This window comes from Rhamphochromis sp. 'chilingali', assembly GCF_963969265.1.
Source record: "Rhamphochromis sp. 'chilingali' genome assembly, chromosome: 17".
NCBI classification, from domain to species: Eukaryota; Metazoa; Chordata; class Actinopteri; order Cichliformes; family Cichlidae; genus Rhamphochromis; species Rhamphochromis sp. 'chilingali'.
In genome coordinates, this window is record NC_137944.1 from 7935676 (window position 1) to 7955139 (window position 19464).

Below are 19464 nucleotides of genomic sequence, written 5' to 3' on the forward strand. Positions count from 1 at the left end.
CTCTTTCCATGCAGGTACATCCTGTCTGTGCTCTAGTCAAATGAAAAGTAGTGCAAATGATAATAACGCTCATAAAATACAAACGAAGACAGAAAAAGTGTCAGTTTTGTCAGCGTTCTCCGATTAGGAATGTGATCTGCATTGCCTGGAGAGAAAAAACATAAACATAATAATGTTTTTTCCCTTTATTTGAGACCAAAGACTTGTCTGTTAATATTGCATACAAGCACATGTAACTCCTGACAGTCTCTGTTTAGTACAGCTAAGAAGTGCGTGTTGCCCTGAGGGCACCTCAGTTAGATAAATACCACAAACATAAAAAAAACTAAAATCCACGAGTAACATAAAAAAATGTGGCATAAAACACTTTTTAATGTATGATTAATTCTAAAGCACCAGTCAGTTGTGCTAAATTGAACCCAGAGCAGTGTAGCTGCACATTCTCTATGAAGTACAACGCTGGCTGGGCTTTCATTCATTTTCTATGCTCCTTTTTTTCTCATCCGCAGCTTTCGTTTGCACCACAAAAAGGTGTCATTAGATCTATAATTCAAAGTCTTTCAAAGTTTTTGACACGAACGGTTTGAATATCCTTGAACATCCAAAGCCACTGCGGGCTCTTGGGTAATTAGCGCTTGAATCAGTGCCGATGTAGCGCTCATTATATTTCTTAGCTGTGAACTTTCGCTTCATATATATTGTTTACCGAAGTGTGGCCACTAAGAGCACCCACACTGCCTTATTAGAAAACCGCTGACCCAGTGCTCTTTTCACATTTACATTAAAGCAACACTGGTTCTTACCACTTTGGTATTATTGGTAATCAGTTATTAAAAATGAAACCATGATAATTGAAGACAAAGTAAAGTTTCTCTTAAATTGTGGGTTTTAGTGTAGCATGGGATTAAATGAACAGCTGCTTTTTAACATTCACTGAACAACTCAACATTTTGTCAAACTGGATTGTCAGAGGAGAGTGACAGGGTGAATATTTGAGATGCCTGAGCATTAAGAAAGAAGGTAGTCAAGGGCAGTTAGTCTAGCTAAGCATGCAGGCTGGATGGTGACGGTGAAACAACTAGACAAGAATGAGTGAATCAGATCAATGGAGCATTGTTTGTCAAGAAATATTGGATGACAAATCACCAAATGTTGCTTTACAGTTTTGTTGTTGTGCAGGACTAATAAATGAGACACAGAGTGCTAATCTGACTGATTTAGGAAGCCAGTAGCAAGCTCTTCATGATAAGATAAGATAAGATAACCTTTATTAGTCCCACACGTGGGAAATTTGTTTTGTCACAGCAGGAAGTGGACAGTGCAAAAGTTATGACGCAAAAATTAGAATACAATAAGAATAAATACAGTACACAGCTGTACAGAATAGAATAAAATAATATACTATATACAGTAGAATAAAATAGAATAAAAATATACAATAAGATAAAAATAGAATACGAATGCTATATACAACTGAGTAAAAATACAACGATGCCAGAAAAGATTATTGCACTTAGTGTTATAAACTAGGGACTCACTATATAGATATATATGAAATTTAGATCTTCTCTGTCAGATCTGGTGTTTAGTTTAAGGAAAAAACACTGTTCAAGACCATTACCATATTTAATAATACTAATGTTATACTTTATATACCTGCTGATTATAGTACATATAGCTTATAGCTTTAAAAGGCAATTTTTGTCATTAAAAACTACAGAATGTACGAAAACTTTCACCACCAGGGGCACCATTTTACCAGGTGTGTTGAAATATTAAAAAAACCTCTTCTTAATTTCTTCAGTCAGTTTCCAGAGCTGTGACTTTTTGAGCTGGGGCCCAAACATCACAGCTCTGAGTGCACAGGGTTGCTTAAATAATCAACCCACTGGGTCGCTTTTTGGAGGAAGATTTGCTCAAATAAAAGATAACAGAAAGAGTCATAGAAACAAACAGTTACCTGTAGTGTTTGCACTGCAGATCAAAGTGAGTCACAGCATGTGACTCACTTTGATGATCCTCCTGGTTGTCATTGTCTACTGACAATGTGGGTTCACCCCAACCCAGTATCACGGCAAAACGTGTAATAGACACACCGGTCCACCGTGACCATTTCATGCTTTGCTTCTAAAAACACGTGAATAGGGCACGCATGCTGAAGTTGGATTAACAGCAGGTGGAGGTAATATATTTAAAGCCACGAAGTCTGTAACAAACAAAAAACGTATGAAGTGCATTCCAGGGTCCTTAATCACCAGAAACGATTAAGCTGAGCAGCTAATATGTATATACATGTTAATTTATTAATAATGTCTGTTTAAACACTTCCTCATGATTATTTTCATGTTGGTTCGAAATAAAATCTCCCTCTGCTGTTACTGCAACTTACTGCAATTTCTGTATGTGTGTATATTTCATGTTTTTTAGAAGCAAATCGTGAAATGGACACTGTGGACCAGCTTTGCGTGTAATAGATGCGTGATATCGGGTTGTACACCCAGTGTGAACATAGTGTATTTATGCCATAGCTCTGAAATTGTTAGACTTAATGACCCAGTTGCTTCCGTCCCTAACTTGACTCTGTAGCATGCAGCTGAAGTCATGCATAATCCCACAAAATCTACCCAGCTTATGAATTTTAAATGGGAAGACCTAAATCACAGAGCTGCTTTTAAGTGATTCCATTTCTAATAGGAAAGCAGACAGCTGGGGCGGTGTCCCGTCGTGGGACGACGTCACTCAGGCTGACATATTTTATAGATTGTAAATATATTTTCATGTGTGCATAGGTTGGAAAGTTGACACATTTGATGCAAGAGAAACTTTAAAAAAAAACAAAAAACTCCCAAACACGAAGGGGCTCAGGGAAGAGCAGACGCACATGGAGAAGAGAGGTGCTGTTGTGCTTTTTCAGTTTCTTTTAACTCTGTTTTTATTTTTCTTGTTTTGTACTCTTCAAGTTAATTGCCAAGTTCTGTGCACACCATTCAGCAACACTCTTGACTTGTGAAGTTGTGTGGAAAATGAAAAGAATTGAGCTGTTTTTATGCCATTATTATGTCTCAGCTGAACAGAGACCCATATGGATTGAATGAATAAAATATTGAGTTTTGAAGTTTTTTCTTAAGTTATGCTTCACTCTGACATTCTGCTCTGTGAGCTCTGAAGGAGCCACTTGGCCTAAACATTACTAAATATGGATATCATGTTCCCCTCATGGGGATTATTGCTGCTGAAACTTGTTGCTTTTTCTTATCGCTGAAGAACAAAAGCCTTCTCTGTGTACACATATATACTAGCTGTAAATGTAGGACCATTTTTGGACCATGATTCTTGTTTACTACACTTATGTGTTGGGGTTTCAACCTTTACCATGTCTTCTTATGTCTGAGTCTTCATAGTGTCTGTCTGGATTGGCCCTCTGTCACTCTGATTCCTGTGTTACTGTGAAGATTAGATCCTCGTGTTTCTTTGTTCAGAACACATGATTAAATTTTGGGGGTTTATTGAGACTTCTTTGTATCCAAATGCCAACACACGAGGGAGGCCTTGAAAACAGAAAATAAACCTTTATTTAACCCGATAACTAAAAAAGTGAAGCCAAAGGCTCGGTCAAACAAAACAGGAACTCCTGCATGAAGAGGGCAAAGAGATGGACTGATAAAAGACTGAATGAGTTGGAAAAGGTAGAAGCAATGAAGGCTGGAAAAATATTGGAAAAGAGGGGAAAATGAACAAAGGCTGGAAAGGACAACACTAAAACATAAGAGAAAATTTACCTTGAATATAAAGTAGGAAGGAACTAAAAGAAGAAACTCCGGGAAAAAAGAAGACAGAGATGGGGGACACTGAAAGAAAGAAGAAGCAAGAAACTAGAAACACAAAGGAGTGCCACAGATAACAGTTATTGTTGTTGGTGATTTGTCCTGGTCAAATTAGCAGCAGTCTTCTACATGTAGAAGATTGTACAGTGAAACTCTTCAGCTGAAATGATTTGGAGATCCTTTTAAATCTCTTGCCAGGCTTATATGAAGCCACCAGAGATCTTTCGCTCTTGACACCAAACACTTCAGCAAAGATGAGCACCAGGTTTAAATAAAACATGTTCCTCTTGTCACTTCTTAGAGAGAGATTTTAGGCTGTGCCAGAGGACCAGGATTATGACGATATCTTTAGCTGGCTCCAACGACTAACAAAGAAAGAAGCAAAGTCTAGTTGAGTAATGGGAGCATAAGCAGCTTGTATGATGTTATATATGGCGGTTATTGTGACCAAGCCAACAGGGATGTAGCATAAAAAACAAATAGTGGAAGAGTAACGGCTCCATGTCATGGCCTCAGTTCAGTAGTTATTATCAGCTGTGCGGCCTGCGTTCATCAGATGATGGTATCCTACTAATGCTTATTAAACCCATGTTGCACGCTGCGGCTTTTAAGGAGGTTCTAATCATTGGCATCTAATCTAGAACACCAGATTATAATTTAAAAATGTTGGTGGTTTTATTAAATGTAGGTTCACAGATACATTTTCCAATGTATCTGTGAAATTAGAACTATAAATAACGCTTTATATCATATGAGTATATAACCTTCATGCGTAGGCACTGTTTCGATCTAGTAATAATGAAATAGAGTGAAAGATTTCCACTTCTTACGTTTTCACATAACCGTGGAAGCAAATATATTGAAAAAAAGATTTAGCTGCTCTTCAGCAATAATGAAAAAATCGACATGTTTAAGCAGCAACAGCCCTCATCAGGGGAACAGGATGTACATACATATTCAACAATATGTAGGCCAAGTGGCTCCTCAAGATGTTTTAAGGAAATCTTCAAAATTCAATGTTTCATTAATTTATTCCATTTGGGTCTTGGAGCAACTGACACACATTGGCTTCAAAAGCTCTATCAACCCACTGAATTTCTTCACGAGTCGCCGTCTTCTGTTGAATGAGAGATTCACATAAAGCACAGCCAGTGTAACAAGAGTAAAGACTTCTGATGCTACACTGTCAGGAAATAAAGTACCTCATTGTACCTTTAGGGGTACAAGGCTACAGTCATTGCACCCTTATACCTGGAGACAAGGACAGATCCTTTTTCAGGTTCACCTTGGGAGTTATGTTTCCTATAGATTGATCTATTTGACAGAAGGCTGTCTTTTAGAGATCTTTATTAGGACTGAACTAAACAGTGCGTAGGTATAAATCAGGTGTACTAATCTAAAGGAAATGGGGTGCAGCTGATTTATAAGAAACATTTCTATCTCTTATAAATGCAAAAAAAATAAAAAATGCTTATGCAAATGACTATTTTTCAAAATTCTTTGGATACAAAATTTGATTAATTGCCCAGCCCTGATTTGTAGCCTTGTAGGTTTTTTATACCTCAGCTGTAAAAGGCTGATGGTGTTGTCTACCTGCCGGGCAGGTGAGCCACCCTGACACCCAAGCTTGTGAATGTGAAGTGCCGTAGGAGTTTCACATCGATACCATAGGTGTTTCTTTTAAAAATCTCAAACAAGGTTGAATCTTAGGCTACGTCCACACATACCCAGGTATTTTTGAAAACGCAGATTTTTCTATGCGTTTGCGCCTTTCGTCCACACGTAAACGGCGTTTTCGGTCACTGAAAACTGAGATTTTTAAAAACTCCGGCCAGGGTGGATATTTTTGAAAACTCAGTTTTTGCATTTACGTGTGGACGAGAAAAACGCAGAAAACGCAGCGTCAAAGGTGTGCGCCTTTTTTGACGTCACACTGTGCGCCACGTTATTATTTCGGTGAAATGAATTTCTACAATACTGTTTCTGTTAATTCTACTCTCTGCAGTGTTTAAATGCTTACATATACACACAGTTACTGTCCCTCCACACATACGACTCGGTTCTGCTTCTGTGCCCCATCCTTGTTTACTATTTCCCAACGGGGCTTCTAGACTTCTGATTGGCCAACATTTCTACATGGTTAAGAATATAGCGCCACCTGCTGCTTTGGCATGTTCCTAGCAGCGTTTTCCTTCATTTCTACGTTTACGTGTGGACGGGATTATTTTTTAAAACGAAAACGGAAAATCTCCGTTTTCAAAAATACCCGTGTACGTGTGGACGTAGCCTTAGTGACCTCGACCTCAAGGTCAAGTCAGAGGTCAAGTCTTCTTAACATTGTTTGGTTGGGGTTGAGAGGAAGGAGGCAAGACAAAAGACATGCTGTGAACGAGGGTTAGACAATAATAAAATCTTTAAAAACTTAAAGTAAAATTAGTCTCTTGTTGCAGTATCAGGAAACACTGTCTACAGGTGTAACTTTTAATAGTTTGGGAACCTTTTTGGTCCAGAAAATTAGCCTGAGATGGTACATTTATGTAGGTTTTATTTGCAGGGAGACTCTTACTGTACCCCTGTTTCTGAGAGCGTACCTTAAACAAGGGGCGATCGTGGCTCAAGAGTTGGGAGTTCGCCTTATAATCGGAAGGTTGCCGGTTCGAGCTTGAACAGTCTCGGTTGTTGTGTCCTTGGGCAAGACACTTCACCCGTTGCCTACTGGTGGTAGTCAGAGTGGTGGTGCCAGTGTCCGGCAGCCTCGCCTCTGTCAGTGCGCCCCAGGGTGGCTGTGGCTACAATGTAGCTTGCCATCACCAGTGGGTGTGTGAATGGGTGGATGACTGGTTGTGTAAAGCACTTTGGGGTCCTTAGGGACTAGAAAAAGCGCTATACAAATACAGGCCATTTACCATTTACCAATTTCAGATGCAAGAAGTTGGGGTGAAAATAGGGCTGTTCAATTAATCGAATTTTAATCATGATTACGATCTGGGCTTTCAACGATCATTAAAAATGACTGAGCCGATTATTAGCCCCTCCCTCATGCTTTATTCTCGTGCTGTTCCGTGTGGCAATTCGAGCGCACCTCTCTGCATTTCGAACACGTGTCACAACAATTAAGAGCAGCGGTCCCCAACCTTTTTTGCGCCACGGACCGGTTTATGCCCGACAATATTTTCATGGACCGGCCTTTAAGGTGTCGTGGATAAATACAACAAAATAAAACTAGTAGCGGTACCGAAAAAAAGAAAATTTATTCATAACACACGTGAAAAGACCCAGGAAAACCGAGTAAACGATAAAAAACAAAATAACGCTGAAAACAGATAAAAACCCTGAAAACTATACATTTCACACCTGAGCCTCAACTCTCGTGGCCCGGTACCAAACGACTCACGGGCCGGTACCGGTCCGAGGCCCGGGGGTTGGGGACCGCTGATTAAGAGGACCCGAGGGAAGCTCGGAAAGCTAAGCAGAAGTTATTTGGAGAGGAGAGTGACTGCTGGTTGAAAAGAGAGGTAAAAAAAACTTCAGTGGTGTGGAAACATTATGGGTTCGCGGAGTCAGACGTGGATCAAGTAGACATAGTGTGTAAACTTTGCTACAGTGTCGTAGCTGCACCACAGAGCAACACTGCAAATTTCACTAAACATAGATGTTTACATTTTTCATTTATTTTTTATATTGCAAACATTTGCACTGTTATCAGTATTTGCACACTATTTTATATTATTTTTTGACAATCTTTAAAGTCATTATTCAATACATTGTTATTGTTAAATAAATATCGTCAAATAATCGAGATCTCAGTTTCAGTGAAAATAATCATGATTATCATTTTTGCCATAATCGAGCAGCCCTAGGTGAAAATTCAATAGAGGTTTTTGTCGTGCCTCGTGCATAGACAAGCAAATTGAGTTGGAACAGAGGAATCTGATAGAGCTGGTAGGAAAGAAAAAAGAAAACAACAGGCACACAGTGCATGTGTCAGTGATGCATGTTTCATCTCTTTGGTGTGAGCAGGACTCTGAGGTGGAGGAGCTTCTCAGTTCCACATTTTCTACATTTCTGTGCCGCAAACAGGATTTTGAAGGAAACTGTGGTTGGTTAATTTGCACTAGCTGATTCTGATGCCATGTTTAGAGGGTGAGCTCATTTGAAACTGCTGTTTTGGCTGCCTATTACACCTGCTGATTGATTGCACTGCCCTGTTGGGGCTCATTTGGACTTGAAATACAGCGTTTTCTTGTGCTGTAAGCTTGAGGGGGGGGATGCAGTTGAATCACAGTCTCACTTACTGTCTCCCAACGTAAAGCCTGGTGAAAGGAGGAAACTATGTCTTGGCATGTTGCTAGGTGATGCATTAATATTAATGTTGTCTTTTTTCTCAGAAAAACATTAACTCCGTGCCCCCTTTGGGATAAACCAAAGCTTAAAGATATCTCCATCTCGCTGATACTTCTTTTATCCCCGTTAAAACTCGTATCAAAGGTTTTAATTACATTCTGCTAATGTAATGCTGCAGAGCTTTGTTGGGAAATTACAATTGGCTCGCAGTTTCTAGTTTGCAGAGCTGATATGGTCAGCTCTTGTAATTGAAAAACGGGTATGTGGTGCATCTGCTCATGTGATGTGTTAAACCAGAGTGTGTTCAACTTTATAGAAACAGAAACAGACCTTGTTTTGCCTTCATCTAATCACTGTCAGATCAGATTCTCAAGTCGTCTTCGTAAACCTCGACTCAAAAAAACAAAGGTTGATTGTTCTGGTTTTATCTAATGTTTTTTTGTCCTGTTGGAGAATCATTTTGTGCGGGAGACATAAATCTGTGATGGAGTTCACCTTCTCCCTCACCCTTTCCTCCTGTTGGGCTTTTAGCCCCGAGTCTTTTGTCGCGGACCCCTCCTGCACCTCTCTGCAAAACCATTTTCCTGGCGCTGAAACACAGATGTTATCCATCTGATTAAATGTTCAAGGTTACATCTCCAAATACATCAAAGTCTCCCTCTCCCGAAAGAAGAGGCGTGACAGCCAGTATTTTTGGTAGCCTGGAGGTGCAAGTGCCAGTGTCCTCCCTTTCATTTTTTTCCACAGGAACATGAAAGAGACTGCAGCGCATGTCGTGTGTGCTCAAGTAAATCGGTGTCTCTGCTCAAATTAGAAAGTATTAATGATGGCTGTGACTCAGCCAATAGGTGAGATGGGTGATACTGAAGGGAACTAAGAGTTTGACAGTAAAAATATACTGATGAGGGTCATTTTCTTTCCCATTTCCAGGCTTAGAAAAGATCTGTGTCCCCACAGAGAGAGTCCCAATAGCATCTCAATTTATTTTTTTTATAATCATGGTAATAATGAATTTTGAATATCACTTGTTATATATACTATATACTGTTTATTGGTAATTTAGTAATTCATTCACCTTAAATTCATGTGACACATGCATCACAGGAGTCACAGTGAGGTAAGATAAGCAAATGTGTCATCCATTACACCATGGAGCCTCTAATTTGTATTACACAAACAAATGTCATAATTTAATTAAGCAATAATTTTATTGTTGACAGATTATGATCAGTGAGATTTACCAAACAAACCAAGCATGTTATGGTCAATTCAGTGACTTCAAGCCCAAATCACCAACAGCATTCTGGATAGTTGGTTTGATGTGATAGTGCTTATATGCTGTGTCGGGGTTCTTACCAAACGTGGTGATGTGTACTATGGCCAAACATTGGTCTCGTCTTGTAACCAAAAGTCTTGCGAGTTGTTCAGATGCTTTGTTGGAGCCTTGCTCCAGGCAACATTTCCAAACAAGCTGTACTTGTTCAGCCTTCTTCTAATTGTACCGTCTGCAACTTTAACATTTAACATTGTAACTGAGGCCTTCAGAGCCAGACATTTGGATCTCTTGTTTCTTTATCACCGAATGGTCTGAGTTTGGGGTAAATTTACTGGGACAGCTGCTCCTGGCATGATTGTGGTGTTGTGTTAACATACACCTGCCAAAGCTTCTGCTCTCATAGAGGTGCTCATTCTTTTGAGCACTTTTTTTTGTATTAACAATTTCAATATGCAAAAATATTTAGGAGCTAAATGAGCGCCCTCTTTTTGACTCACCCTTCATGCTGCAGCTTTCTCTGCCAGAATGAGAAAGGTGGATGGCTGCTGTCACCCTGCAGCAAAGTTTACAAGAAATGATATGATTAGAAGATTGTGGCAGACGGAGCAGTTTTCCTGCATACAGACAGCTTTCATTTGAGTTTCTTCTGCATTCATTTGCACTCTCACAACAAAACAAAGCAACAGTGGATAAGAGCAGGTGAAGAAATTGCTTTTCTTCACGTGACTGGAAACCTTTATTGGCATTTTAATGCGTAAATACAGACTGCAAGGAAACAGTAGAAAGAACTAGTTAGTGAGGGTTTAATTTCATTCAGACTCACAGGTGAAGTTATTAGTGGAAACAGTCACCACCTGAAAAAATCAGGTACATTCAGCTGCTCCCTCGCCACAAGGGATTACGCTGCATGTTCAATTAGACAGAGGTTTATACCAGATGCCCTTTCCTACTGGAAACAAACCAGCAACCTTTGGCTTAGCAAGTGTTCAAGAAGTAACAAGAAACAAGGATACGCAATGGAAAACATAAAATAGCAAGAGAAATTATGAATACCAGTAAAAGAACAAAAGCCAGAAAGCAGAAAGAATAATACAATAACAATATATCAATGGGAAATAATTATAAGCAGGCAATAAAAAAGAAATCTAAGATAAAGATCACATATAATAAAAGCACATGAAAAAATAAGACTGTAAAAAATGTGTTTTCAGAAGTAATTTAAAGTAGGTCAGTACTTAAAACTGACTCAGAACATACTGTACTGCTGTCACTGGTTCAGTTGTGTTTATTTTGTTCTCCCCCTGAAGTGAGGGGGTATGTAATCGGTGCTGTCTGTCTTTGCTACCAGTCTAGCACCCACAGTTTTCAAGATATCGTTTTCACATTTTGTGTGATGGTGGAAACCAATAACAGCTCGAGCTGATTTAATTTAGGTGAAAATCGGGTCAAGGTCAAAACTTTATATTACCCACAATTTTCATGGATCTTAGTCAAACTTCACAACAATATACTAGGTCTTGGGGGACATGAGTACCTAGGTTGGTTAAGCATTTGACCTTTACCTTCATTGTTAGCGCCCAAGGTCAAAATTGACCTTGAAAAAAAATTCAAGAAACCATGGGGAGAGCTGTAAAACACATTTTATTAAACGCACTCTATGTCAGCCCTATGGCATCACAATGATGCCATAAATGTTCACAAAATCACACATTGCATAAATATATCTTAAAATCTCAAGTTTTTACAGCTTCTGAAAGACACAGATTTCAGCCAATTCTGCTTAATCACATGAGTAAACATAATAAAATACCGTTTTAGTATGCAAGGCTTCGAGGTAATAGGGTCAGGGGTTTAGGTTCCATTGGATCATCTCCAACCTTTAAAACACTTGTTTTGTTTGAGCTCGTTAAAACATTATTTTTTCAGAACGACACTAAATGACTTCTCAGTGACGCAAAAAGATTTAATATACTGCACCAGATTTCCATATTCTTTCATGTTTCATTTATGCCCAATTTTAGGTTGCAATGTGGAATTTTATAGTTTACAGTTTGATAGTTATAGCTTTTACTGTGTATTAGAAAAGTTGGAGAAAATCATGAAAAACACTTCTTTAAACAAAGCTTTACTTGTAAAATTGTTTGAGGTTCTTGCAGAGGAGAAAAAACCTAAATATTTGCTTTTTAGTAACAATTTACTCTGTGTTTGTGTGTTTTGTAAATGTGCTGTAGCTGGGTTTTGAAAAAAAGACACAATCCTAATGTGTCAAATTGAAAAACTTTAAGGAGCCTTTTGACATTTTCTCAGCAATTTGAGAAGCAGCATTCACTTGAGGTTGAACAGTTCAGGACTTTGAAGAAAAAGCTTTTACCAGAAGCGAGTTTTGTGTTCATTACTGTGTGACACAAGTAGCCAGTGTAGCAGTTTCCAGGCATTATGACAGGCAAGGCTAACCGCTATCGTATACTGATGTACTCTCATCTTGTTCTTGTGCTGAAAACAGTGCATCCCAAAATAAAAGAAACTTCAATTATTCTTTCAGTGAAGATATGTATTTTTTGCACTAGTACTTCTCTGCTGCTCCAGACCTGTAAGTTCATGCTTTTCAACACAAGCTCATCTTTTTTTTTTTTCTTGCTTCTTTCCAGAGATTGAAAAAATTCAGAAAGACGAGGGGAAGGAGGAGGAGAAGTTCATCGATGTCGTCATCAACAAGAACATGAAACTGGGCCAGAAAGTTTTAATACCAGTCAAGCAGTTTCCTAAAGTAAGTGCTATGGTATCACCACCAGAGATTTCTCCAAGAATGTGATGTGCACAGATAGAGAATTTTAGATTGCGTTATTTATAGATAATGAAGTCAACTACAGTGGCTCTACTTTTGATTTAAATTCCTTCCAACAGCCACTTGACACTTTTTGTTGATGCTTTATGTTATTAGATGTAGCATATCCGGTAGATGGTGTTCAGGCAGAGAGTCGGATGACAGAACTGGGGTAGGACGATGTTAGGGAGGTTACTTTCTGTCTAAAGAACTGTTTAAGCTTTTGAAATGTATAACTTTAATTCTAATTGTTCCTCTCTCCAGCACCAAACTCTCCTTTGTGTTGACCTTGGTCAGTGGCGCTGTGATGCATCTGTATATTAATTTGTCAACGAATAACCTCGCAGTGGATTTCATTTTATTGAATGTCAAATGATTCCTTGTGAAACATGGGAGATTCTGGGTCTTTTACAAGCTCTAGAAGCTGTTTTTCTCATGACAATTTATCGCTTGTATGGGGAGAACGTGATTGCAATGTGGCCCATAAGTCACAAATATAGAGTCCAGGACGGTCGGCTTCACAATGACCTCCATGTAAAGCCGTTTTGAGTGATAATACTGTTGGCACATTTGAGAGCACTTCAGCCTCACCCGCTAGCAGGAGCCTTCATCGACAGCTGCATTTACTGGAGCCACAAGCTCGATGCGTGACAGGGATTTCCCACTGGGAGCGTGATGAGGAGGCTTGGTGTAAAAGTGAGAGGGCTGCTCCTAGTTGGGGGACATCGCTCAAGTTTTCATCTCAGCCCCCACGGGAAGGATAGCGGCAACCTTCAGTATACCACTGGAGAGGACAAAGCTGAACCAACAAACCTCTAGGTTTGGTTTCATCAATCTCAACACCAGACTCAGAGTGACATTTCAGCATATAAACATCACCATGCTTTATTATTGTTATTATTTCACACGTAGCACTTAGTTTGTATTTGTGAAAGACTGTAGATCAAACAGGAGTTAACACTTTATGTACTTTTTAATGAAATATTATAAACTAGAAATTTTTACAAAAAAATGCAAAAAAAATGGTCCCTCGTAACATCTTTTTAAAACTTTAAAAATCAGTTTGCTCCATCTTTTCTTTCTTTAATTTTTATTTAATGAATTTGTCTGAGGCTTAAAAGGGATTTCATATATTTTTAAGGACTGAATCCCCTGCTGAACCTTGACAAACTATAGATAGATGCATTTTGTGAATTGTATAGGCATACACCAGGAATTCAAATAGAGTCAAATCTAATTTATCAATACGTACTGTATGTTACATTAATGCAGTCTCCATAGTTGTATTCTATAGATAATAATGCATGTAATGCTAACATTTTGCTAGCTAAAGCCTTTGAGACATTGCAGCTGTTTAAAGCACATTTCATGTTCATTCATGTTTTTAAAAATCTGTTTAAATAATAGTCAAATGAACTCAAAGTGTTTAAAAAGTAAAACCACATTTAGCTTAGATTTCCATATAAAGGTCTTTGTCTGTACTGTGGAAAGACGATACATTCGTCATCCGGTAAGGTTAAGATGCACTCTGTTGTAAACCTCAAAGTAATTCAGCTAAATAAAATAATCTCAATTAGCGCTGCCTGTGTATGACATACATATGTGTGTAATGCTATCTGAGACTGATCTGAGTCTCCCAGGTTCACAGCTAAACAGATTTGCTTTGACAACTTTGATAAGTAGAGCCACTAATATGCTGTTTAGAGCTCCTACAAGCCACCGGAGGAAGACAAATTCAATTTGTTCTATCTGACAGGTAGCAGTGGCAAGAGTGATCTGTCTGACTTGAATGGCTTTTCTCCTGAGCTGCGAGCATCACCTTTTGGCTTCTGGCATTGAAGTGGCACTGCCATTTTCCAAATGGCCATTTAGGAGCACGTGCAGAGAGGTTAAATCCATCGTCTGCAAACACGGCTTTTTATCAAAATGAAGCAGGCAAGGACACCATGCAGCAAATTCTAGGCTGAGATAGAGCCGTGTGTCAGCAGTGATTTTTAATACCCAACACTGATGAATTATTTAGAATTTCTAAAATACTGGAAAGAATGACGCTTACAAAGGGATCCACTATGTGGTGCGGGGTGTTGTGAACATGGCAGTACTGTTAAGTTAGCTGTCTTTTACGTTTAATCGAACCCTTGTCGACATAAATCACTATGACACATAATGTCACGCCTACCCAGGAACTAAAAATATTCTACCTTTTGAACGTCCATGCGCTATCAGAGCTCATCTGTACCCTTCTTGGTTCTGTAGGCCTTCTCCTAGAAAGCTCTCTTTTGGCACAAAGCACCACAGGTCATTAGTGAGGCGTAAGGAGTCCCACCGGTTTATTTCCAGTTCAGACTGTGGCGTTTCTCTGGGCTGGGAGCTGTGATTTATCCTTCTGCTGTCGCTCCTGTCCTGCTGTCCTCAGCATAATCACTCGGCACTGGCTCTCTGTGCGCACACCTTTCGCCAGACTTGCAGTAATACATTCAGCAAATGATGAAAAGAGCTCAGATGTACTCACCACCACTCCCGCCCCCTTCAAGTTAAGCATGATTAATCAGACATCCTTTCTCTTCCTGTGTCCCCTATTCTTTCTAATCATCCACAATTTTTTGGTTTGGGAAAACAAGCTGGGCCAAAATACAACAATTAACTTTTTTTTTTTTTTTTTGGCAGGGAGGGGTCTGTGTATTTGCATCTTATTATTATTTTTCATTCAAGTAACAGCACAACAGAGCAGCAAGTGACAACCTGTGATTAAATACATCAGGTTGTTTTTTTTGGTGATTACAGAAAGCAGCAGCACAATCCTCTCACACAGTCTAATGACATGAAGCGGCTACAGAAGCCCGGGCAGGTTTTCATAAGTCATATAATCCTTCCTGATAACGGAAGCATTAGCCAAACCCCAAAGCATCAATCACACTGGAAGTCAGACAGATTTTGATATCTGATAAACAGCAGGGATTACAGCTATTTGCTCAGTATAGACTTATATATGTGGAGTACGGTCCATATGAGGAGATGTGTGCAGATGTACCGACTGCCTCATGATGTGTTCAAATAACGGGATTAAGACTTCTCTGTGACATTTACTGCATGATCCCTGTTTAAACAGCCACAAACTTAAAATAGCTCCAAACACATGCCATTACATCATGTCACTATATTGTCTGTAACATTAGTGTAACATGACTGGATTAAGCTGCTGCATAGCCATGGGGCAAAAATGAGCTGCTCTGCTCCTCTTTAAAGATCTCGTCCTGCCACACTTTTACATTAAAACAGGTTTACTGTGGGGTTATATGATGAAGGCAACACAATTTAGGAATGTGCATGCACCACTTGAGCACAGCTGGCTTTAACCTAGCTTTAAGAAACATAAGCATTGCTTGTCAATATTGAACACATCATGGCAGAAACATTTTGCTTTTGTTTTTTTGGAAAACCCAGAATGCACCATGAAAATGATTTCATCTGAAAGCTTTCAGAGACCATACATGCAAAACTGTTTACTGGTATTATAATATCTCTACTGGCAAGTGAAATATTGTTTGCCCATTTTTTATCCTTGAGACCTATTAGAATAGCTTTATTAGCATGTTAATTTTATTAGCACTTACAAATTATTCCTCTTTATATTTTTCATCTTGGTGCAACACTTTAGTTCATTCACTGTCTAATACAAGCTGCTTTAGCTCAAGGGCCACCCTCCTGCTAACTCATTACTTCTTCTTCTACTTCTTCTGAAGTGAGGATTTCTGACATTGTTAAGGCCAGATTATAGGAAAAAAACGTCTACGTAGGCATCAGATTATATATATATATGAACTCATCATTAAGGATAGAGAGGAGGTCACAAAACCCTCCAAACTCCCCAAAATGTCCAGAGAATAAATGAGGTGATATGTGTTAGTATTCTTCTGATTTCCCTCTATGGCCTAACTTAGTTAGCTGGTTAGCTTGAGTACCAAACACTACTTCTTGACTCCTTCAGTGATACGTATAACCATGGCTTTATTAGCTGGAGTGCTACATTTTTATTTATCAGTTTTTTAAAGAATAGTATATAAATGTAAAAAGACTTGGACCATCATTCATTTCTTTTATATTTTACTGAAAAACAGGAAATGGGTGCAACAATTTTTTGAAACACTGCAAACATAAATACAATTACAGCTTAGAAGGCAATTAACAGAGTTTGTGCAATTCTTACAAGTATGTTAGAATATATAGTAAATATTTGATATAATGTTGAGGTCCACTGAGATTTGCACAGTACTCTATAATTTCTCATATTTAGCTACCCAACTTGAGTTCCTTTTGAAGCTAACTACATGATGTGTTTTAGTGGTACTGTATATATTATATCATAAAAAATGACCAAAGTGAAGTGTTACCACAGAACCTAGAAAGGTTTGCCAATTCGCCCACTTGGTAATCCACACCTTATGCTTTTAGCTGTGTCAGTGTTAATCTTCAATACCCATGCTTGGCCTCAAACTTGACCAATTATTTTTGGAAACGAAATGCTTTGGCATTTAAAGCCATTTTTATATAAATGCCCGAGGCCCTAAATATCTTTTCCCCCATCACTGTCTGCCATTTCTCACCCTTTCTGCAGCTCCTTCATTAAACTATGGCTCTGCACTCATAGAAAGAGCAACAAAACCCTCCAAAAAACAGAGAATATTGTTTCCTCTAAAATGATGATCAAAATAACTATTTCAGAATTTGGTTTCCTGCTGATGAGCCTTATATATTCTGTTTTTGTGCTTTTTTTTGTTTGTTGTAACAAAAAGATCCAATGCAGTGATTGGATACAAAATACAACGTTAATTTGTCTAATTAGTGTAATGTGGTCTTGAAGAGGATGCTGGTGGGGGGATTTCTTCAGGTGTAGACTGTGTGGTTAGCGCAGACTAATGAGACAGTGTGTAGGATCTGAATTCAAACGAAGAGCACCCTGACACGTTTCTCTTTGAGTAGATTCTGTCTCTATTTAAACTGTCCTCTGTAGAAAACACTGTATCTAAATGAAGAAGGGCATTTGTCCTCTCAGCTCAGCAGAAAGCCAGCTTCTCTCTAATTGTGTCCCTTATTCCACTGAGCCTCAATTGCTCTGCCAGCAGAGTAAATTTATGTCTGCATTCATTTCTGTTTCACAGCCCGTCTGATTTTCTCTCCCTGTAAATTAGCTTCTTTTTGCTTTCTGCCTGATGCCCATGTATGCACATTTGATAGGGCTTCTACGCTACACTTGTACACAGTATACACAGCAACGCTTTGTTCCTGATCAGAAAATACTCTTTTCTGCTTGTTCAAGCGTTTTTACCCATCGGTGGGTACACACAGTTGGTAGCCAGAGGACTGAGATATCTGCACAAACATCCCGGACGTCGTGTCCGATACACAACCTGTCAGGAGGAAGGAAAGGGTGCATAAAAGCTTTGGTAATGCGCAAAGATGTCAACTGTGTGATCTGGCTCTGCAAATCATTGTTCAGGAGACGGCACAGCTCAATGATCAAAGCTCCATCCAGGTGGAAATGATGGATGCTCAGGACATCGGTTAAACTCAGCACATTTACAACATTTCCTGACACCCTCTGTTTGCCCTGGTGCCGCTGTCTGCTTTCATCATCCTTTTGTAAACTCGATTCCTTTCGAGGGGGCGCGCGCTTTGTTTGCGTAGATAATTTTGAATTGAATATTCTTCACCTGACAATTCATTTTGTCAGAGTTTTTGTGATGATTGATGCTTGTAGAATAGAATAGAATAATCCTTTAATTGTCCCACAAGGGGAAATTTGGGTGTAACAGCAGCAAGAAAGACACATATACAAACAAACAGTATAGAAGACACAGAACAGAAACATAGACAATTTTTACATATTTACATGAAGGACAATGGTAGTTGGAATTCTTAGTGGTTCTTACTTTTCACGTGACTCTTATGTTTCCCCCTTCTGTGTGTATAATAGGGCTGCCACAAACGATTATTTTGATAGTCGACTAGTCACCGATTATTTTTGCGATTAGTCGACTAATCAGATCATCATCCATTGGACGTAAAACTACAGCTTATTGCACCAGCAGCATCTGCTCTTATATAACTATCATTAGCTTACAGCTTTAAGTGTTTAAGGTATGTGCTAACTAAAAATAAAGACAAGATGATAGTTTATTAAATTTTAATGAAATTTGCAGATTGTTTCGGTGAAGTTTAATAAACTCCTTGCTATCTAAAATATAACAGGACACTGGAGTATATTCTGGAGCATCTCACACTTCTGATAATCAGCTGTCTGCTTGACGTTTATTCAGCTGTGTAAAAACTATAACTTTAATCTCAGCCAAACCGATTTACTCAGGAACAAATAAAATACTAAAAAAAAAAAGCCAAACAATAACATTTTAAGTTATCTAAGTGACTCATATATATTTAACCTGAGTAGCGAAAGACGGCGGTGGGTTTGAAAACGATTTGCGGGGAGTCCGGTGTTCTCACGGCGCTAGTGAGCCTAGCCCCTGGCTCGATAACGAGCTAGTGGGTAACAGACGTCTCTGAAAACGTCGGAGCGCTTTTGAAAATATGTGGTGTCCTGATAAACTGAGCAGATATTTGAGGTTTACACAGCTACATTCTCACCTGGAAATATGTTAAACGTTTATTTTGTGACCCAGAAAGAATAATAAGAGTAACATTAAAACTAACTAGCTGCCGCCATTGTTGGAAACTGCGCTGGGCCGCGCTATGAATTCTGGGACACAGCTGCTTCTTCTTCTTCTTCTTCTTCTTCGGGGTTTAACGGTAGCTGACATCCTTGTACATGCAATGCTGCCATCTTCTGTTTCAGTCCGTTATTACACTCTTAAATCCTGCCACTTATTCCTGCGTCTTTTGTGATCGTACAAAGTTTCAAACGACGCGTCGACTATTAAATCAGTCGTCGACGATTTTGATAGTCGACGTAATCGTGACTAGTCGACAAATCGTGGCAGCCCTAGTGTATAACTGTTGTTTGAGTATATTCTTGGTTTACCTTCTGCTTTGCTTTGAAGTTCAGTTCCTCATGTCCCTGTGGTTTTTACTTTCCTCTTTTATTGCTTTACAGTACCAGTAGTAGTAGTAGTAGTAATAATAATAATAATAATAATAATAATAATAATAATAATGGATTGGATTTATATAGCACTTTTCAA

The 19464-nt window shown here is 38.9% G+C and overlaps 1 protein-coding gene across 1 annotated transcript in view; it reads left to right on the forward strand.

Annotated features, from left to right (window-relative positions):
* The window catches only part of khdrbs3 (KH domain containing, RNA binding, signal transduction associated 3), a 160803-nt gene that overhangs the window by 60100 nt on the left and 81239 nt on the right, over positions 1 to 19464 (forward strand). Inside the window, exon 2 of the mRNA XM_080862699.1 lies at positions 12093 to 12211. Coding sequence (XP_080718825.1) covers positions 12093 to 12211 — 119 coding nt within the window. The remainder of the gene's footprint in view (positions 1 to 12092; positions 12212 to 19464) is intronic.